This window comes from Phocoena sinus, chromosome 11 (genome assembly GCF_008692025.1).
Source record: "Phocoena sinus isolate mPhoSin1 chromosome 11, mPhoSin1.pri, whole genome shotgun sequence".
Classification (NCBI taxonomy): Eukaryota; Metazoa; Chordata; class Mammalia; order Artiodactyla; family Phocoenidae; genus Phocoena; species Phocoena sinus.
Genome location: NC_045773.1, coordinates 80,360,597 through 80,381,856, shown reverse-complemented (window position 1 = coordinate 80,381,856; position 21,260 = coordinate 80,360,597). Strand labels below are relative to the sequence as shown.

The following is a 21,260-nucleotide window of genomic DNA, read 5'->3' as shown; positions in this document are numbered from 1 at the left end:
CACCTGGTGGTCCACTGTGCTCCCGTAGAGCCCGTTGAGGTTGGCATAGTGGCAGTTCTTATACCACCAGGCCCCTCGGTAAGAGACGGCGCAGGAGATGAGCAAGTTGTTGGGGTCTCGGTCACGGGCAGAGAAGACACTGCCGCTGTGGTAGCTCATGGAGTCCCCTGGGCAGGGCGTGGAAGGCACGGTGAGGGCCTCTCCTCCCCATTCCCACCCCGTCCCTGCCCCCCACCCCCAGGCCCACCCCTCACCTGCAGTGCCGTGGTAGCCTTCCAGGTGGAGGCGGTAGTACTCATTGGCCGAATCTACTTGGAAGGAGTCGTACTGGGCAAATACGGCCTCGTCCCCATCCCGCAGGTCCACACGCAAGGAGTAGTCGCCGGCTTTGGTCAGGCTGTGCAGGGCCTCGTTGCCTGGGGGTGGGGAATGTGTGCTCATCGGGGTCCTTGTGTCCACAGGGCCCCCATCCCTTCCCTGGTCCCACAATCCCTATGAGGCACTAACCCAGCCAGAACTCCTCGGAGATGTTCCCAAAGCCACAGGCATAGTCCTCCCAGTCTCTCCAGAAGTCAGTTTTTCCATCCATGCGGCGCTGGAACACCTGGAAGCAGGTGGGGACACCATCAGCCTATGGCCCCGGGCACAGCAACCCTGCCCCGTGCAGACCCCTGGGCTTCTGACTGCCACCCACCAGCCAGCCACCCCCATCGGTCTCCATGTCACAAAAGACGTTCAGGGGCCGCTCGCGGTTGCCATTGAGGAAGATGGTGGTGGTCCTTGAGGTGCTGACCCCGTTCTGCATCTCCTCCCCACAGTCCCGGGGGAAGGGGATCCGAAGTCCACCTGGGGAGAGGAGAGTGAGGGTCCAGTCCTTCTTCCAGATTCTAGACGCCCACTACACACTCAGCCCCCAACCTCAGGTCCCAGCGCCTGAGTACCAGTGGTGAAGGAAGTGGACACGGGGGGAGTGAAGCTGTGGTCCCACATGGCCCGGAGCCACGCACTATAGAGGGTGGAGGGAAAGAGGCCGTGAAGCTGGTGAGAGGTGACCCCTCCTGGGAGCAGGATCTCCTGTGGAACAGACAAGGGGCAGGTCAGGGGAGAGAGAGGTGGGCCCCACCCGGGAGGCAGAGGCAGCACTTCCCGGACTGGAGCCCAGGGAGGGAGCTGGCCAGAGTGGCAGGGGTGAGGGCACCTGGGTCTGTCCACCAGGGGTGTTGAAGCTGAGCAGGTAGCCAGTTGGGGGGACTTGGGGCGCGGTCCAAGTGAGCAGGGCTGTGCGGGGGGTCACCTCCTTGGCCTCCAAGTCCTGGGGGGCCTCCAACCCTGGGAGGGGGAGGAAGAGAAGATGGAGATGAGGCCCATCCTGGCGCTCTCGCTTCTTCCCCGCCCTCCAAGGCACCTCACAGACCGCACCTGTGGTGAAGGTGATGCTGGCTGGGGAGGTGAGGTTGGGGCCCCGAAGGCCATGCAGGGTCGCCGTGTAGTTGGTGTGGAGTACAAGGCCTTGCAGGGGGTAGTCCACGGCACTGCCAGGGGCTGAGTCCTGTAGCGAGGGGGCTGGGAGAGCGGGTGCGGCATCAGCGGCTGCCCTGCCGGAGCCCAGCCTGCCCTCTGCTCTCCCACCCTGACCAGTCCCCTCCAGAGGCCTCAGCCCTGCTCACCTCCTGGGGCTGTGACCTTGATGTCATAGGCATCCACCGGGGCCTGGGGGGGCTGCCAAAGCAGCAGGGCGGATCCTTCCGTCAAGTTCAGTGCACGCAGCTGGGTGGGGCCATCAGGAACTGGGAGAAAGGAGGGGGCCCAGAGCTGTTCCCCGCTGCTCTCCCCACTCCTCGCCTTCCCAAACTCTGCTGGACCTCTCGTCTGCCATTGGCACCTCCAACACCCCCTTTCCCTTTCCCCGTTCACTCTCAACTCCCACCCGTGCCCGCATTTTCTCCCGCTACTTCCTGCCCGGGTCCCGGACTGTCTCACCTGTGGTAAGGAAGCCTCTGAGAGGCTCACTCTCCTCAAAGCCACGGACGGAGACCACGGTCACGTTGTAGTGAGCACCTGGGACGAGCCCCTCGAATTTCTGGGTCCGGGCTCGGCCATCCACCTGAACACTCTGTGGCTCCCCTGAAAACACACTGGGCTGGGGAGGCGGCCAGGGAAGCAAGGAGGAGCTGCAGGGTGGGCAGAGCGCAGGGTGCAGGAGGAATGGGGCAAGTGACACACGGGCAAGAGGGTATCACCTCCATCTGCCAGCTGGTAGGAAACTTTGAAGCTGTCCACTCTGGACGGCGGGGGCATCCAGCTGACCTTGGCTGACGTCTCCCTGATCTCGCTGAACTGGAGGTCACGGGGGCGCTCCAGAGCTGACGGGACAGATGTGCCAAGGAATCACGGTGAGGACAGAGGGCAGGGAGGCTCCTGCCCCGGGCTTCCCACCCTCCTTCTCCCTGGGCCCCATGGCCTCCGGATGTGCTCACCACCCCGCCTTTCCTCTAGGCCTAGAGATGGAAGCCGCTCCGCAGACTCCAAGCTCGTCACCACTCACCAACTTCCCCTCTGGCTGAGGCACTAGGGAGTACAGAGACCCCCTACTTTAGGGCAGCATGTGTATGTGCCCAGCATGGGGCCTTACCTGGGCTGAGGGTCCGGGCTGTGCCCTGGATGCCGTCGGCCTTGTGAGGCCCGCGCAGCCCATACAACGTAAGGGTGTACAGGGTCCCTGGACTCAGGTCCCAGAGCACGGCCGAGCGCCGTGTCCCTGGCACCGTCAGCTCCCGCTGCAGCGGGGAACGTGGATGCAGCTCCAGGGTGCTCAGTGACGGGACCCCAAAGCGGAGCAGGAAGGAGTCAAAGGCCTTGGGTGGGGCATCCCAGCTGAGCCGCAGCGAATTGGTGGTGACGTCAGTCACCGACAGGTGGGACAGGCGGGGCCCTGGCTCTCCGGGGGTTTGCCCAGCAGGAGCTGGCCCTGCAGAGTGGGTGGGAAAGAAGGCTTTGGAGACTGAAGCACACCAGCTAGGCGACCTGGTGCTAGATCCCTTCCACCACCCCACCCTGGCCCTCATTTCCTCATCTGCAAAATGGAGCTAACGAGGGGCTGGCACCCACGGGTCGGACATAATGACAACATGCATGTGTAGAGCCGAAGGCTGTGCACGCACCCCTTCCTCCCTCCGTGGCGCCCTCGCGGTGTTCCTTCCCCATGGTCACCGTTTCTGGGTGCCCCCTTTCGCCTCTTCAGTCCCAGACCAGAGGCAGGCAAGGCCAGGCCCTACCCTGACGGTACCTGTGGTGCCCTCGGCTGAGATGGGCCCCAGGCGTTTCCCTTCATGCAAGCCGTAGAGGAAGAACTTGTAGGAGGTGCTGGGCTCCAGGCCTGACACGAGGACCTTGTTCTGGTCGCCACCCACGAGCAAGGCCTGGGGCTCCCCACCTGTGCTCTGATACTGGACCACGAAGGAGTCAAAGGGGCCCTGGGCCACGCTCCATGAGAGGCGCAGGGAGTCCGGGGACACGTCCTTCACTGCCAGTGCCCCTAGGCGGGGCCCTTCAGAGGGCTCGGGGGCCTCCGTGGCCAGGTGCGAGGGTGCTGGCATGTCCTCTTCTGGGGCTGCGTGGGAGAAGCCCAGAGAGAAGCTGAGCGGGGCTGGGGGTGGGGCGGGGCCCTCCCACTCCCACTCCATCTCACCCTCCAGAGAGGTGACCGGGGCTGGCCGAGGCAGGGGACCTCACGGTCCCCGCCACGGCAGCATGGAGAGAAGACAGGGACTGAGGCTCTCCTAGCATCTTCCTTCTCTTGAATCTGCCGCAACCCTGCTTGGGCACTGACTCCTGCCACCCCTCGGCCTCTCTTGAGTGCCAGCCCGTGGCCCCATGACCTCTCCGTGGGGCTCCTTTGCTGTCTGAATCCGGTGCTTGCTTTCTCCTTCTTCACCCTGATGTCTCAGCGTGCCCCACTCTAGATGTCTGCACGGGCCCTGTTCCCTCCCCAACCTGCCAGGGCGCCTGGTGCCATGGCTTGAGGCAGGACTAACTCAGTCCCTCCCTGAGCTCAGGGCACGTGGTCCTCCCTGCCGAGAAGAGCTGAGGATGGAACCGGCTGGTGAACTCGAAGGGCGCATCCTGCCAGCCAAGTCGGCCCCGCCACTACCAGGCTGATTTGAGGTGGGTGTTAGGAAATCTGGAAGGGGAACTCCATCAGTGCGGCCACTCCTGTTGGTTTCTATGACCCTGGCCTGCTTTGTTTTCCAGTAATTTTCCATTTGAGAAAATGCTCCTGACTCATCCACGGGAGGGGGTTCGCCCTCATCTGGGCAAGGCCAGCGTGCCAGGGGGTAAGAGCCGCCCCAGTAGAGTAATTGGGAGCAGCTGGCAGCACTGGGGCTGGGCGGGGGTCGCAGATTAGGGACCACTGCCAGGGCTTTGCCTTGCCACCTGTCCTGGCTCCTGCTTCGGACTGACCCCTCGATCATGCTGGTTCCGAGGCTCTTCCTCCCCTGAGCCCTGTGCAGGGCCCCCTTACCGCTCTACCTCGCCCACTCATGCCAGGCCTTCAGCACAGAGGTGTGAGGACACCCACTCAGGCCGGCTGGCTAGGACCAAGCAGGACAGTCTCCTGCTCACCTGTCATTCCCAGGACAGAGACGGGGCCCAGGTGCTGTCCTCTGAGGAGCCCATAGAGCAGAAACTTGTATTTCCTGCCAGGCTCCAGGCCCTCTATGGTGACCTCCCTCTGGTCTGCGGCCACAGGCACCACCGAGGGCTGCCCATCTGTGTCCCTGTACTGGACCACAAAGGAGTCAAAGGGGCCCTGGGCCACCGTCCACAAGAGGCGCAGAGAATCCGAGGTCTCATCTGTCACTGTCAGCTCCCCCAGGCGGGGTGGGCGCTGCCGCTCCTTCTTCAGGGGAGCTGTAGGGAGAGCGGGGGCGGAGGGAGAAAACCTAGTTAAGAGCTGCCTTTACCTCAGCCCCGGCAGCTTCTGGGGGGAGGGAGGGTCAGCCACCTGGGGAGACAGGCAGGCTGCTCCAGCCCTGCCTTGTGCGAAGGAGCCCAGTTTCCTCCTCTGGAGGCCGCTGCCCAAACTCCTTCCTGCCCCCACTCCCCCACTCTGAGATCAGCGTGCAGAAAATGCATAAAAGAGCACCTCATGAGAGAGTTGCGGCTGGGATTGCAGGAAGGGCCTCAGTTTCCCTCTGACCCCCAGTCCCCCAGAGCAGGAGTGTGGCCAGAGCTGAGAAAGGCTCCCAGAGGGTGTCTGGGTTGTCAGGGAGATGCCCCCAAATAGTCAGAGCTGGGCGGGACAGCCAGCCAAGCTCACGGGCTCCCATTGCCCAGGCATAAACTCACCCTCACTCACCAACAGCCTGGGCCCGCCCCTCCACCTGCTTCCCCAGCTCTGCACTCACAGCACTAGACCGGGGCGGCTGGGTCGGGCAGGGGGAGAAGCCAGGGGCAGAGCTGAGCGGACAAAGGGCAGAGCAGAGCACAAAAGAGACTTGTCTAGGTGGGTGTGGGTACTGACTGATGGGGGTTGGAGAAGCCTGTATCCAGTCTCCACAATGAAGGTCTGGGGAAGAGAATTACGGAGCCTGAGAGCCCCAGGCCCCAACTGGCTGTGCGCCCCATCCTTGTCTGGCCAGGGTGACTCATGGTCCTGGAGGTGGGGTAAGGGTCAGTGACCCACCTCCATCCCTTCCTCGGGGGCTGAGTATTGGGCACAGGAGACCAGATTTTTCCATAGTCTTTTTGCAGCCAAACCCTCCCATATTTTCCACTTCTTGCCATAGGGCTGGAATGAAGGGAGGAAGATGTGAACATTTATTGAACCCCAGCAGATTTTAGTCATAACCGTCATGCAGGTGTGGAAACTGAGGTTCAAGGAAAAGAAGCGGCCTGTTGAAGGCCACACAGCTGGCAGTCAGAATTTGAACACAGGCCTGCTTGGCTCCAAAGTCTGAGTTCTTCTTATTATACTGCTAATCAGTGAATGAAGGAAATAAATGCTTGGAACAGTGCCTGGCATTCAGCAGGGACTCAATAAACATTTGCCTTTCGTGTTAGGATTGTCATGCCAAGGCTGAAGGGAGGAGAATAAACTTTGCGGGAAGGCCCCGGGGCCAACTCTGGGGGCTCAGATGAAAGGAAGCTCTGGAAAAAGGCGGGGGTGGGGGGCGGGGGGGGGGGGCGGGGGGCGGGGGGCGGGGAGTGGGGTGGAGGCAGGGCCAGGGCTCACCCGTGCTGCCTTCAGCAGAGATGGGGCCCAGTCGTCTCCTGCCTCCCAGCCCATAGAGCAGAAACTTGTATTTGCTATTGGGCTCCAGGCCGGGGATGGTGATCTCGCGCTGGTCTGAGGCCACAGGCACCACGTGGGGCTGCCCGTCCCTGTCCTTGTACTGAAGCACGAAGGAGTCAAATTCGCCCTCGGGGACCGTCCAGGAGAGGCCCATGGAGTCTGGGGTCACATCCGTCACTGTCAGCTCCCCCAGGCGGAGAGAAGGTTTAGTGTCTGGGACTGGAAAAGAGAGAGGTGCATGGAACGTGACAGAAATGAAGCCGACAGAGCCTCCTCGGGGCGCTAGGGCTCTGGGAGCTGGTTCTGGGTGCTGGGAGGGGGTGACCAGGTCACATGTCAGGAAGAGGGAAGGCAGAGGAGTAGGGATAAAAGAGGAGCCAAGCAAGAAAGCACGTGTCCCTCGGGATGTAGGAGTAGGATGGGAATGAGGGGGTAACGGGGGTACTCAGGACCTGGATTTCACTGGACCCAGTAAATAAATGGGTCTGGAGTGTGGAGCACAGAAACGTGAAATTCCACAAGGGAGTGGAGGATGGTCGAGGGCTCCAGGGTTAAAGGCGGCCTCCAGCCCTCACTCACGGGTCTTTGCGTCTGCAGAGACTGGACCGTGTTGTTTCTCATCCTGGAGTCCGAAGAGTAGGAACTTGTACTTGTGGCCCGGGGCCAGACCCGAAACCGAGACCTCTCGGAGGTGTCCACCCACGGGCACTGCCTGGGGCTGCCCCTGCACATCCTTGTATCGGACCAGGAAGGAGTCGAAGGGGCCCTGGTCCACTGTCCAGGACAGGTGCATTGTGTCTGAGGTCACGGCTGCCACAGCCAGCTCCCCCAGGCGGGGTGCCACGGGGGGCTCTGTGTTCAGGGAGGCTGGAACAGAGCAGAGGGGGCTGCGGTCAATGGCAGGACCGTGGGCCAGAGAGGGAGGGCTGCTCCCTGGCTATGAAATGAACATTTGTAGCGAACTCTTCTAACTGCTTAATACGTCCCAGGCATTGCTGCTCACAAACAGTACACTTAACCCTCACACAACAGAGGAAGCAGATGCTTTTATCCTTACAACCCTCATGTGACAGGCATCTGCGCCACAGAGAGGTTAAGAAACACTTGAAAATCACACAGTGCCTTAGAGCAGGATTCAAACCTAGAGAATCTGATTCTGTAGCCACGCTCCGAGCCACTAAAATGCTCGGTTAGGGAGACTGAGGAAGCCACACATGAACAATTGAGCAAGTTTGAGCTGCCAGATCAAGAGGACAGGAAGAAAGCTGAAACGCATGAGGTACAGGCTACTTGCCCAGCTGACCCTGGACACACTGTCCATCAGCCGCCACTCAATTCAAGGATGAGGCGGGATCGTCAGCACCACGTGAGAAAAGAAAGGGACCCAGAGGCCCATCTGTGAGGAGTGCTGAGATGCAAAGGGAAAAACAAGAGAGCAACAGAGGGAAACCTGGGAGTCAGGGCTGCCCCCTCACTCACCGGTCACGCCCACGGTGGACACGGGGCCCACACGCCGCCCCCCGTACAGGCCGTACAGGTGCATCTTGTACTTGCGCCCGGGCTCCAGGCCCCCAGCGGTCACCTCACTCTCCTCGCCCCCGACACGCACCACCTGGGGCCCGTCCCTGCCCTTGTACTGGACGGTGAAGGAGTCGAAGTGGCCCTGGGGGACGGTCCAGGAGAGGCTCAGCGAGTCCGGGGAGGATCCTGTCACCGTCAGCTCCCCCAGGAGGGGCTCCTCGGGGGCCTCCGAGGCCTCTGTGCTGGGTTCTGTGGGGCTGGGGGTGTCTTCCTCTGTAGCTGAGAAGGAGAGACACAGAGAGGGTGAGGCAGGGTCCCAGGTGATGTCCTTGGGTCTCCTCCCAAGCCTTGGCCCCAGCTCCAGGCCCTGAAGTCAGTTCAGAGAAGCCTGTCCTTGGGGCTGGGTGGTCCTGCTTAGCTGACATCTCATAAACATGCCTGGAGCCTCCAGGGTCAGCTGTGGGGGACCAGGGCAGCCACCAGCATGGCTCACAGAGGCCCTTCTCTGCCCAGGGGGACACACTGGTCCTCAGGGAGCCTGGAGGAGGCACACAGGGCACCATGGCTCAGCCTCGAGTAGAGGGGCCTCCTGCACCCCACTCACCCATCACCTGAGAGAGGGTGATCCTCCCACGAGGTCCCACCCTGGGGCTTCCACCATCCACTCACTTGTCACCCCGATGACAGAGACGGGGCCCACGCGCTGGCTGTCATGGAAGCCGTACAGGTTCATCTTGTACTTGTGGTCTGGCTCCAGGCCCGAGATGGTGACCCCGTCCTGGTGCCCTGGCACCCTCACTGCCTTGGGCTGCCCATCCCCGTTCTTGTACTGGATCAGGAAGTGGTCAAACTGGCCCTCGGAGATGGTCCAGGAGAGGCTCAGGGATTCAGGGGTGGCGCCTGTCACTGCCAGCTCCCCGAGGTGTGGCTTGACGGGCAGCTCGGGGGGCGCAGTGGACGGGGCTTTGGTGGTCATGGCTTTGTAGTCTGGATCTGGACAGAGACACAAAAGACAGATGAGGTCTCCTCAGTCCTCAGTTCAGCATATAAAGTGGTGTATTACAAAATTAAAATAATAAGGAACAGGATGTGTCCACAGTGGCTCTAACTCTTATTCTTTCTGGTCCCTATATCAGCCTTCCTGTCACCTTACCCTCATCCGCCCTGCCCTCACCCCCTACCTACCAGCACCCCTTCTAGGACACAGGCTCACATGGCCACTGTGCTCTGGGCCTCCCTCCACTGGGGTCTCGTTGGCATCTTACTGACTTTGGCTAATGTCTTGCCTCCCAAACAGCTCAGAACCCCTGCCCCACTTCTCCAGTCAGAAACCTGGAGTCTTCCTGGATCTGTTCCTGTCCCCAGCTGCCATCAGACTCAGAGCGTCCAATTCTCTCTCCCAAGTTCCTCCTGTGTCTCCTCACTCCTCACACCTGCAGCCCCACCGTCCCTGTCTGGGCCGCCCTTACCTGTCACCTGGGTTATCACCTCCCCATGGGTCTCTCTGCCTCCCTCCTCCATTTGTTCTTCACAGGAAGCCAGAATGAGCCTTTAGATGCACATCTGATGGTGTCAGTCTCAGCTTAAAACTGTGCAGCAACCCTCTTTATCCCCTGGAGAAATCCCTGGCTTCCTGAGCTCTCCACCCCTATCTCTTCCTACCTCTCCACCCCCATCGCAAGACTATCTCCCCCACTCAGAGGATTTTGCACAAAATCCTCTCATGTGCCGTGATGTTCCTAGTTTCCAGGCTTTGTACCAGCTGTGACGTTGATCTGATGCACCCTTCATCTTATCTCTAGGTGTCACCAAGCAACGCCTGCCCGACCTCAGCTCTCAGCTGTCCCGTGGGAACCCATGGGCAGGCAGGTGGGCGTAGGCATCGCTGCCCAGTCTTGGTCTGGCCGCGGGGCTTCCTGTCATATACACATCCCCCTTTGCTCCATTTGCTGGTTCACAGCCTGTCTGTGAGCCCCAAAGGATAAGAACTGGTTTCTCTGCCGTATCCAAGGTTTCTCTCAGTGAACTTCCTCAGTACTTGGCTCAGGCCACCCACATCTTTGTTGAACCACAGGCGTCATAAGTCTGTTAATACCCAAACGATGAGGCTAGGGGGCGTTTCAGTCAAGACACTGCATTCTGAGCATGCTCTGTCTTCCTCCACAGCCTCCAGTCAACTACACAGAGGCTGAGCCTCTGAGAGGACTCAGGGATGCAAGTATGATTCTGTTCAATAGATTCTAAGAAAGTGTCCAATTCCTTTGTTGTGAGGAGTTTTAGCAAAGTGTGGTCCTTGGACCAGCAGCATCAGCATCATGGAGGATTTTATTTGCTTTTTTTTTTTTTTTTTTTTTTTTTTGCGGTACACGGGCCTCTCACTGTTGTGGCCTCTCCCGTTGCGGAGCACAAGCTCCGGACGCGCAGGCTCAGCGGCCACGGCTCACGGGCCCAGCCGCTCCACGGTATGTGGGATCCTCCCGGACCAGGGCACAAACCTGCGTCCCCTGCATCGGCAGGCGGACTCTCAACCACTGCGCCACCAGGGAAGCCCCTATTTGCTTTTTTTTTTGGCTGCATCGGGCCTTAGCTCTGGCACGTGGGATCTTGTTGTGGCATGTGGCATCTTTCATTGTGGCACAGGGGCTTCTCTCTCTAGTTGTGGTGCGTGGCCTCAGTAGTTGTGGCACGTGAGCTCTCTAGTTGTGGCTCGTGGCCTCAGTAGTTGTGGCACGTGAGCTCTCTAGTTGTGGCTCGTGTGCTCGGTAGTTGCAGCGTGTGGGCTTAGTTGCCCTGTGGCATGTGGGATCTTAGTTCCCCGACCAGGGATTGAACCTGCGTCCCTTGCATTGGAAGACAGATTCTTAACCACCGGACCACCAAGGAAGTCCCTCATGGAAGATTTTAGAAATGCAGAATCTCTGGCCCCAGCCCAAATCTGAATCTGAATCTGCCCTTTAACAAGATCCCCAGGCCACCTGATGTCCTAAAGAAGAAGTGCTGTCTAGAATATTTATGTTTTCACAAAGATGGTAATAAAGGGAAACTCTTCCAGGACCTGGCTTCCCCACCCTGCATCCCACTCCCCCAAATTCACTTACCAGTCATGCCAACGGTGGACACAGGGCCCACACGCCACCCCCCGTGCAGGCCATACAGGTGCATCGTGTACTTGCTCCCGGGCTCCAGGCCCTCAATGGTCACCTCACTCTCTTCGCCCCCGACACGCACCACCTGGGGCCGCCCATCCTTATCCTTGTACTGGACGGTGAAGGAGTTGAAGCGGCCCTGGGGGACGGTCCAGGAGAGGCTCAGCGAGTCCGGGGAGGATCCTGTCACCATCAGTTCCCCCAGGAGAGGCTCTTTGGGGGGCTCCGGGGCCTCTGTGCTGGGTTCTGTGGGGCTGGGGGTCTCCTCCACAACCTCCTGGAGGGCTGAGAAGAGAGATTGGGGGCAGAGGCTTAGATGGTGACTTGCCCTGATTGCATCCAGCAGGGTACTCCTCAGGCTGCAGCACTGGAGGCTGGCTCAGCCTCTGGGTGCACCATTTGGTGACTCCATGCTGGAGAGACTGAGACGGGCTTGACCCCATCACATACTGGCTGGCAGGCACCATGAACCTTCAGAAGGCAATTCAGACATACATGTCAGGAGCCCAAATACTGCTCATTTCCTTCGACCCAATAATCTCATTTCTGGGCAGCTATCCTAAGAAAATTATTAAAAAGCAGGAAAAGTTGTATCACAGGAGTTCATTTTGGGATTATTCATGATAGCAAAATGTGTCAGGGCTCCAAAGGAACCACAGAAGATGATTAATTTTGTTATGGCACTTTCACCACAAAGCATCCAATAACCATTAAAATGATGATTAATGCAGGTTGTGTAGCCACAGGATAAATGCTCTCAGTGTAACTTGCGTACAAAAAAAGTAAGAGCCAAGAATTATATGAATATTCTGCCACCTTAAAACATGTGCTGCATGGAAAATGCAGAAAGAGAGGATGTGTTACGTACGTTGTTGTGAATGGTGGTTCTTGGGTCAGAAGGTGGTCCGATAAGAGATTTTTTCCCCTACTTTCCAAACTTTCCATCATGTTGTTATATTCTTTTCACAGAAAAATACAGACTTAAAAAGAAATCCTGAGTTATAAAAATTAGTAAGCCGGTGGAGGATGTGGATGGGGACATGGGTCCCTCTGTACTTCACATGTGCTTGTGATTTGCATGATAGAGGGTTCCTCTGTCTGGAGTATCTTCAGGAGAGGAGAGGGACCCTCACAGAGGCAGCGACTCCCCCAGCAAAAGACTGACCCACAGAGGGGCTGTGTTCTTCCACATGCAGAGGAACTCTGGTGAAGTACTGTCACAAGGCATAAGAATCTGGCCGACAGTGACTTACAGAAGCCAGCCTGACTGCAATTTTGGAATTTAACTCACCTTGTGATTTTTTTCTCCTAATTTCTTAGAGACTAGAAATTGTAACTTTTTCATAATCAGAAATAAGTTGCAAGAATGATGAGGGGGAAAGACAGAAGGAATACAAGAGAGGAGAAGACATTTTGAAATTTTTTTTTTCCTGATTATAAAAGAAACGCTTGTCATTTAAAGGAAATGTAAACGACACATAATGGAATAAAACAGAAAAAAAAGTACTGGGACATTCTATCCTGTCTCACAAACCATGCATCCCACGGGCGTTTCCTTCCAGTTGTCTTACCATGCAAATTATTTTCAAGTGGCTGTGATTAGCCTCCTTACAAAAATTTTAAACTCTTTCTTTATTGTAATAATATAAAGTAATTGTCTTATGCTGAAACATTTCAATGATGCCATAGTAGGTCATTTTAGAGATGTTGGCTAATTACTTAATCATCTCAATGTGGTTCGATGTTGGGTTGTTTTTTCTTCCTTTTTTTTGGTTATGACAAAGAATGCTGTGATTTGTGATTAAGATGGAAAGAAAAGAAAACTCTAGTAACGTCACGCTTGGTCTGTGCCTGACACATTTCACCCTTGGAGGGAGCCAGTGATTGACCATCAGAGGAGGCCACATTACTGTGAACAGTGAGGCTGTAGGTTGGCAAAGGCCAGGGCACTACACACGGGTCATGGCCCAGGGCCATGGAGGGAGGACATAAAAGGGGACCAAAGGCTGGTGAAAGAGCAGAACAGTCAACCAGCTCACCCATGAGGAAAAGGTAGCTCTCCCCCAAGACCGCCTGAGCCCCGCCCTCACTCACCGGTCACGCCCACGGTGGACACGGGGCCCACACGCCGCCCCCCGTGCAGGCCGTACAGGTGCATCTTGTACTTGCGCCCGGGCTCCAGGCCCCCAGCAGTCACCTTACTCTCCTCGCCCCTGACACGCACCACCTGGGGCCCGTCCCTGCCCTTGTACTGGACGGTGAAGGAGTCGAACTGGCCCTGGGGGACGGTCCAGGAGAGGCTCAGCGAGTCCGGGGAGGATCCTGTCACCGTCAGCTCCCCCAGGAGGGGCTCCTCGGGGGCCTCCGAGGCCTCTGTGCTGGGTTCTGTGGGGCTGGGGGTGTCTTCCTCTGTAGCTGAGAAGGAGAGACACAGAGAGGGTGAGGCAGGGTCCCAGGTGATGTCCTTGGGTCTCCTCCCAAGCCTTGGCCCCAGCTCCAGGCCCTGAAGTCAGTTCAGAGAAGCCTGTCCTTGGGGCTGGGTGGTCCTGCTTAGCTGACATCTCATAAACATGCCTGGAGCCTCCAGGGTCAGCTGTGGGGGACCAGGGCAGCCACCAGCATGGCTCACAGAGGCCCTTCTCTGCCCAGGGGGACACACTGGTCCTCAGGGAGCCTGGAGGAGGCACACAGGGCACCATGGCTCAGCCTCGAGTAGAGGGGCCTCCTGCACCCCACTCACCCATCACCTGAGAGAGGGTGATCCTCCCACGAGGTCCCACCCTGGGGTTTCCACCATCCACTCACTTGTCACCCCGATGACAGAGACGGGGCCCACGCGCTGGCTGTCATGGAAGCCGTACAGGTTCATCTTGTACTTGTAGTCTGGCTCCAGGCCCGAGATGGTGACCCCGTCCTGGTGCCCTGGCACCCTCACTGCCTTGGGCTGCCCGTCCCCGTTCTTGTACTGAATCAGGAAGTGGTCAAACTGGCCCTCGGGGATGGTCCAGGAGAGGCTCAGGGATTCAGGGGTGGCGTCTGTCACTGCCAGCTCCCCCAGGTGCGGCTTGACGGGAGGCTTGGGGGCTGTGGTGGGCAGGTCTGTTGGGGCTGAGGTCATTTCTTGGTCTTTTTCTGAGGCTGGATCAAGAGACAAAGAGAATGGGTGGACATGCTTTGTGGGTGCCCTCCTAACAGGGGATGGATTTCTCCCAGACACACCAGGGACCCTGCAGCCTGGAAGTCAGTGCTCCAGGATTAAGACATCATTTCCAGGTCTTCCCTGGTGGCACAGTGGTTAAGAATCCGCCTGCCAATGCAGGGGACACGGATTCGAGCCCTGGTCCGGGAAGATCCCACATGCCTCGGAGCAACTAAGCCTGTGCGCCACAACTACTGTGCCTGCGCTCTACACCCCGTGTGCCACAACTACTGAGCCCGCGTGCCACAACTACTGAAGCCTGCATGCCTAGAGCCCGTGCTCCTCAACAAGAGAAGCCACCACAATGAGAAGCCCGCGTACCACCTCAAAGAGTAGCCCCCACTCACCGCCAATAGAGAAAGCCCTCGCACAGCAACGGAGACCCAACGCAGCCAAATAAATAAATAAATACATTTATTAAAAAAAAAAAAGACATCATTTCCCTGGTTTGAATGTTCAGTTTCTAGCAGACAGAGCACACACTTGTGGAGATGTCAAGATGGTAGGGTGGGACCCCCATGACCTCAACATGTGCAGCATGGAACCTGTAGGAGCTGCTGAGTAAATTCATTTAGTGGGACAGGACTAATGCTTTGTAATAGCACCATACCTAACCGACACGTCACATCAGGAGGTACATGTGCTCAGGTTCGTATTTTCCTTTAATACCTCCTCTGGTTTAGAAGTCTTTTCTGAGCATTTGAGAAACTAATTTAGATTTCACAGTTGAGGGCAAAGAGATGAGACCACATGAGATCATCTTTGTAGATGGGTTGCTTTTGGACCTTGTATTAATTCTCTTGCCATCTTACAGCAGGGATGACCCATCACGCCCACAGATTTTTTTTGTCTTTTCTGTTCTGCACAGGGTTTTATTCTGCCTTAATAGCTGAATTACAAAATCATCGTGTTTCATAACTCCATTGTGTTTGGGAACCAGGTTTTAAGCATGTAGAGGGTAACAGCTACAAAAGAGCTTAACGGAAGCAACCAACAGCCATGTTAGGGAGTAATTAATGAAGAGAAAATGCCTTGTTAAGTTGCACATATGACTAATATTAACTATTGAAGTAATAGTATCCATGTTAGCAGGATTCCATGTTGATACAGCATACATGGGTATCAGTTTGGGGGTTGGGGAACAAATACAATTGTACCCACTGAAATCAATGATAATTTTAAGAATTCACCCCAAGGGTTTTCAAGAACTAATCTTCTTCCTCAGAAGGAGGGAGCCTGTAGTTATCAAACATTGTGTGTGAGACAAGCCACATTCATGTCCACCCTGCCAGACAGGTGTGGTTATTCCTTCTGTATGGATAAGGATAGGGAGGCACAGAGAGGCTGAGTGACTCCCTCGAGGTCACACAGCTCTAATGGGCTGAGGCTAGGGCCAGCCCCAGGTCTGCCTGAGTCTGTGCTATTTCTTTGGCACACTGCCTCTTCAAGGACTCAAGAAGCCCACGTGTAAAGGGTGAGACAGCTAAGGTGACACCAAAGGCTTGGAGTGCAGACAGGCACAGAACTGCTCCCAGTAGCCTGGGAGGCTCAGTCTCAAAAACAGTGGGAGAAAAACATCTGAATACTGGCAATAAAAGGGAAACTGAGTCCAGCTCAGGGCAGGGCCAGTGTCCTATTGTACACTCACCAGTTAAACCGACAGTGGAGACAGGGCCCACACGCTGGCCACTGTGGAAGCCGTACAGGTTCATCTTGTACTTGTGGTCTGGCTCCAGGCCCGAGATGGTGACCCCGTCCTGGTGCCCTGGCACCCTCACCGCCTTGGGCTGCCCGTCCCCGTTCTTGTACTGGACCAGGAAGTGGTCAAACTGGCCCTCGGGGACGTTCCAGAAGAGGCTCAGGGAGTCATGGGTGGCGTCCGTCACAGTCAGTTCTCCCAGCTGTGGCTTCAAAGGGGGGCTGGCAGGGGGCTCCTCTTTAGGGGCTGGGAAGAGATGCAAACAGAACCGTTCCTGTTGCTGGAAGGAACTGTTGAGGCCCTGCTCTCCTGGATTCAGGCCAGAAGTTGGGCCAGCTCTGTGGGCCTAACTTAAGATGCATTTCTGCTTACGAGCATCAACATCTCTTTGTGGCCTCCTTATGGTCCATCAAATGTGCCAGGCAGCTTATTGCCTCAAGGCCTTTGCACTGACTGTTCCCTCTTCCTGAATGTTCTTTCCCCAGATGTCTGCATGGCTCATGTTCACACCTCCTTTCATTCAAATGTCACCATCCCTTTAGGGCCTTCCCTGACCACCCTATTTAAAATCCCAATTCTCCCAATTTCATCCTATCTTTCTTCCTTGGACCTGATTCCAACAACAAATTGCAAAATAACAATTATGACACAATCAGGAAACTGTAGCACTATCTGGATATCTGATTTTTAAAGGTACAATCATTGTATCATGGTTATTTCTAAATAGTCTTTTTTTTTTTTTTTTTTTGGCGATATGTGGGCCTCTCACTGTTGTGGCCTCTCCCGTTGCGGAGCACAGGCTCCGGACGCGCAGGCTCAGCGGCCATGGCTCACGGGCCCAGCCGCTCCGAGGCATGTGGGATCCTCCCAGACCGGGGCACGAACCCGTTTGCCCTGCATCAGCAGGTGGATTCTCAACCACTGCACCACCAGGGAAGCCTCTCTAAATAGTCTTTTTGAAAAGAGCAGTACACTTAAATATGTAATAATGGGAACTTCCCTGGTGGCGCAGTGGTTGAGAATCCACCTGCCAATGCAGGGGACACAGGTTCGATCCCTGGTCCGGGAAGATTCCACATGCCGCGGAGCAACTAAGCCCCTGTGACACAACTACTGAGCCCGTGTGCCACAACTACTGAAGCCCACGCGCCTAGGGTCCCTGCTCTGCAACAAGAGAAGCCACCGCAATGAGAAGCCCGTGCAGTACAACGAAGCCCGCTCGCTGCAACTAGAGAAAGCCCACGTGCAGCAGCGAAGACCCAACGCAGCCAAAAAAAAAAAATGTAATGATGAAGTAAAGAGTGTAATGATGTAATGATGAAGTAAGTTTAAAAATATTGCAGCAGTATATCCATACAATGGAATATTATTTGGCTATAAAGGAATGAAGTACTGCTACATGCTACAACATGGATCAACCTCAAAAATGTGCTTGGTGGAATTCCCTGGTGGTGCAGTGGCTGGGAATCCGCCTGCCGATGCAGGGGACACGGGGTCGTGCCCCGGTCCAGGAGGATCCCACGTGCTGTGGAGCGGCTGGGCCCGTGAGCCATGGCCGCTGAGCCTGTGCGTCCGGAGCCTGTGCTCCGCAACGGGAGAGGCCACAGCAGTGAGAGGCCCGCGTACCGCAAAAAACCCCAAAAACGCCCCCCCCAAAAAAACCAAAAAAACCGTGCTTGGTAAAAGAAGCCAGACACAAAAGAACACGTATTGTATGATTCTAGTTATATGATGCGTCCAGAAAAGGCAAATCTACAGAGACAAAAAGTAGATTAGTGGGGACCGGAACTGGGCATGGGAATGGGTCTAGACACCAGGTTTCTTCCTGAGGTGATGGAAAAGTTCTAAAATTAGTAAGTGATGCTGGTTGTACAACTCTGTAAATACACTAAAATTGGTAAGTTGTATACTTAAAACAGATGAATTTTATGGTATGTAAATTATACCTCAATAAAGCTGTTAATAAAGAAAACATTCTAGTCGGGGAGGGTGGGAAGTGAGTGGGGTCTGGATGAGCTAGACTGGCCAGGGGTTGAGTTTTGGTTGAAGCGGGATGATTGACATATGGGAGTTCATTATGCTATTCTTTCTCTTTGGGTATATGTTTGAAATTTTATGTAATAAATACTTGTTGAGAATTAGCATTTCATGGCATTTGTCCCAACACCCAAAAAGAGCTCTTTTCAGAGTTCCCAGGCAAAGCAGAGAGCCACAAACAGGTCAGTGCATGACTGACTTGGAGGCCTCAGTCCCCAAAGGCCTCTCTCAAATGGGCAAAGCACTTCCCTGGAACTCGTTCTTCCTGCCCCCAGATCACACCTGTCCTGAGGTGTTGAATGGACAATGGATGGGTTAGAGGTTCAGGAGTTTTAGGGTCCTGGGTCTTCAGTGGAAGACGCTCAAGAGGCTCTACTATAAGACCTTTCCTGAGACCTCATCCCGAGGGCCCTCACTCACCGGTCACGCCCACGGTGGACACGGGGCCCACACGCCGCCCCCCGTGCAGGCCGTACAGGTGCATCTTGTACTTGCGCCCGGGCTCCAGGCCCCCAGCGGTCACCTCACTCTCCTTGCCCCCGACACGCACCACCTGGGGCCCGTCCCTGCCCTTGTACTGGACGGTGAAGGAGTCGAACTGGCCCTGGGGGACGGTCCAGGAGAGGCTCAGCGAGTCCGGGGAGGATCCTGTCACCGTCAGCTCCCCCAGGAGGGGCTCCTCGGGAGCCTCCGAGGCCTCTGTGCTGGGTTCTGTGGGGCTGGGGGTGTCTTCCTCTGTAGCTGAGAAGGAGAGACACAGAGAGGGTGAGGCAGGGTCCCAGGTGATGTCCTTGGGTCTCCTCCCAAGCCTTGGCCCCGGCTCCGGGCCCTGAAGTCAGTTCAGAGAAGCCTGTCCTTGGGGCTGGGTGGTCCTGCTTAGCTGATATCTCATAAACATGCCTGGAGCCTCCAGGGTCAGCTGTGGGGGACCAGGGCAGCCACCAGCATGGCTCACAGAGGCCCTTCCCTGCCCAGGGGGACATACTGGTCCTCAGGGAGCCTGGAGAGGCACACAGGGCACCATGGCTCAGACTCGAGTAGAGGGGCTTCCTGCACCCCACTCACCCATCACCCGAGAGAGGGTGATCCTCCCACGAGGTCCCACCCTGGGGCTTCCACCATCCACTCACTTGTCACCCCGATGACAGAGACGGGGCCCACGCGCTGGCTGTCATGGAAGCCGTACAGGTTCATCTTGTACTTGTGGTCTGGCTCCAGGCCCGAGATGGTGACCTCGTCCTCGTACCCCGGCACCCTCACAGCCTTGGGCTGTCCGTCCCCGTTCTTGTACTGGATCAGGAAGTGGTCAAACTGGCCCTCGGGGATGGTCCAGGAGAGGCTCAGGGATTCGGGGGTGGCGTCTGTCACTGCCAGCTCCCCGAGGCGAGGCATGACGTGAGGCTCAGGGGTGGTAGAGGGAGATTCTGAAGGTTCCTTCTCTTCCTCATTTGGGGCTGAACACAGACATGGAGAGAGAAGGACCTGAGAGAGGGGCACGGTGTCCACGGGGACTCTGCCCTCCTCCGGGCCCTCACAGCCACCTGGAAGGAAGCCGAGTGGGCAGAGTTCTTTTGCTCACCTGTCAGGGCCTCGACGTGCACAGGACCCACACGCTGCCCATTGTGGAGACCGTACAGGCTCACCAGGTATCTGTGGTCGGATTCCAGGCCAGAGAGGGTGATGTCATTCTGGTTGCCCCCTAAATGGACTACTTGGAGTTTCCCCTCCTCGTCTGTGTACTGAACCTCAAAGGAGTCAAATTCTCCCTCAATCACGGTCCAGGAGAGATGCAGGGTGTGTGGGGTGCCCTCCTCCACAGTCACCTCCCCCAGACGGGGCTCAGATGCTGGAGGGCTGGGGGCCTCAGTCTCAGCTTCGACTTCTTCCCTGGGGGCTGGTTCAGAGAGACAGGTAGAGATGGGTGACTGGTTTGTCACTGCACCAAGACTCTCCAAGAGGATGGAAGGAGGGGAGGAGGTGAAGACAAGAGGTCAGTAATAAAAAGGACCAACTACTGATACACAGTGATGAATTTCAAAAGCATTATGTTAAGTGCAAGAAAAACACAAAAAACTGTGTACTGTATGATTCTGTTAAAGGAAAAGCTTAGAAAGGAAAAACTATAATGATAGAAAGCAATTAGTGATTGTCAGAAGCTGGGGGTGGGGAAACTGACTGCAAATGAGCATAGGGAAACTTCTGGAGTCAATGTTTTATATGTTTGTTGTGGTAATGGTTTCATTGAATTATGAGCTTAAAATGGGTGAATTTTATTGTATGTAAATTATGCCTCTATGAAGCTGATCCCTTCCCCCAAAAGAAGGAGTGTAGGAAGCTCTGAATTCGTGTGGCTCCACCAGACCAGGAGAGCCAGGCGGGCAGGAGGCACAGTGTGTTCCCCCCAGCTGCACTCACCGGTCATGGCGATGGTGGAGATGGGACCCACACGCTTGCCCTCGTATAGCCCGTAGAGCAGCAGCTTGTACCTGCGGGCAGGGTCCAGGCCTGAGACACTGACCTCCCTGAGGCTGCCCTCCACGGGCACCACCTGGGGTTGCCCATCTCTGTCCTTATACTGGACCACAAAGGAGTCAAACTGGCCCTCAGGGACCGTCCACGAGAGGCCTACGGAGTCTGATGTCACGCTGGTCACCTGCAGCTCCTCCCCCAGACGTGGTTTTGTTCCAGCCTCGTCCACAGCTCTCCGGGTCTCTGAGATGGAAACACAGAGAGGAAATGGTTGCGTTGTTTCTTGAAGGCTGGGTGATGCTGAAGGGAAGGACTGAGAGATCTAAAGACAGGGCTGTGCCATGCCTGCAACCTGCAGGGCTGGATCTTCCGGCTTGTGCAAGGAGAGGGGGCACTGGATCCCAGCCACAACAGCTGAAGCCAAACAACCACCGTGATGGCAGCCACCATAACTGACCACAAGGATCTTCCCCTGGCCTCCAGATCAGAGATGCCCCCCTGCAGGGGTTACCCTCACCTGTGGTGCCCTCGGCGGTGAGGGGGCCATGGCGCCTCTTGCCCAGGAGGCCGTAGAGGAGGAATCTGTACTTGCGGCTGGCGTCCAGAGGGCCGATGGTAACTGAGCGCTCGTGGCCCTCTGCAGGCACCACCCGGGGCCCGTCCCTGTCCTTGAACTGGACCACGAAGGAGTCAAAGTGGCCCTCGGGGACTGTCCAGGAGAGGCGCAGTGAGTCTGGGGTGGGGTCTGTCACCCACAGCTCCCCGAGGCGGGGTGGGGCTCCTGGGCTGGTGTCACCTCGAGCAACTGACAGAGAGGAAAGGTTCTTGTGTTTATTTTTTTTTCCAAAACGACTCCTTGACTGCCTCCCACTGGAGAATGGAAAAACCCAGAAC

At 56.5% G+C, this 21,260-nt stretch overlaps 1 protein-coding gene across 9 annotated transcripts in view; it reads right to left on the bottom strand.

Moving 5' to 3' along the window:
- The window catches only part of TNXB (tenascin XB), a 61,723-nt gene that overhangs the window by 628 nt on the left and 39,835 nt on the right, over nucleotides 1-21,260 (bottom strand). For 5 of the 9 annotated variants that reach the window (XM_032650531.1, XM_032650534.1, XM_032650533.1 and 2 more), the window contains 26 exons: nucleotides 20,884-21,171; nucleotides 20,313-20,609; nucleotides 19,477-19,791; nucleotides 19,028-19,351; nucleotides 18,318-18,638; nucleotides 15,810-16,106; nucleotides 13,768-14,100; nucleotides 13,057-13,377; nucleotides 10,915-11,247; nucleotides 8,486-8,809; nucleotides 7,775-8,095; nucleotides 6,875-7,162; nucleotides 6,236-6,514; nucleotides 4,624-4,911; nucleotides 3,287-3,610; nucleotides 2,633-2,968; nucleotides 2,241-2,363; nucleotides 1,981-2,124; nucleotides 1,668-1,787; nucleotides 1,420-1,563; nucleotides 1,199-1,329; nucleotides 942-1,074; nucleotides 695-846; nucleotides 508-604; nucleotides 255-416; nucleotides 4-167 (listed from right to left, as the gene is read on the bottom strand). In XM_032650531.1, the coding sequence (XP_032506422.1) occupies nucleotides 4-167; nucleotides 255-416; nucleotides 508-604; nucleotides 695-846; nucleotides 942-1,074; nucleotides 1,199-1,329; nucleotides 1,420-1,563; nucleotides 1,668-1,787; nucleotides 1,981-2,124; nucleotides 2,241-2,363; nucleotides 2,633-2,968; nucleotides 3,287-3,610; nucleotides 4,624-4,911; nucleotides 6,236-6,514; nucleotides 6,875-7,162; nucleotides 7,775-8,095; nucleotides 8,486-8,809; nucleotides 10,915-11,247; nucleotides 13,057-13,377; nucleotides 13,768-14,100; nucleotides 15,810-16,106; nucleotides 18,318-18,638; nucleotides 19,028-19,351; nucleotides 19,477-19,791; nucleotides 20,313-20,609; nucleotides 20,884-21,171 (6,359 nt within the window). Of the gene's footprint in view, nucleotides 1-3; nucleotides 168-254; nucleotides 417-507; nucleotides 605-694; nucleotides 847-941; nucleotides 1,075-1,198; nucleotides 1,330-1,419; nucleotides 1,564-1,667; nucleotides 1,788-1,980; nucleotides 2,125-2,240; nucleotides 2,364-2,632; nucleotides 2,969-3,286; nucleotides 3,611-4,623; nucleotides 4,912-6,235; nucleotides 6,515-6,874; nucleotides 7,163-7,774; nucleotides 8,096-8,485; nucleotides 8,810-10,914; nucleotides 11,248-13,056; nucleotides 13,378-13,767; nucleotides 14,101-15,809; nucleotides 16,107-18,317; nucleotides 18,639-19,027; nucleotides 19,352-19,476; nucleotides 19,792-20,312; nucleotides 20,610-20,883; nucleotides 21,172-21,260 lie in introns of those variants that run through there. The other 4 variants (XM_032650538.1, XM_032650539.1, XM_032650535.1 and 1 more) reach the window with 4 other exon arrangements.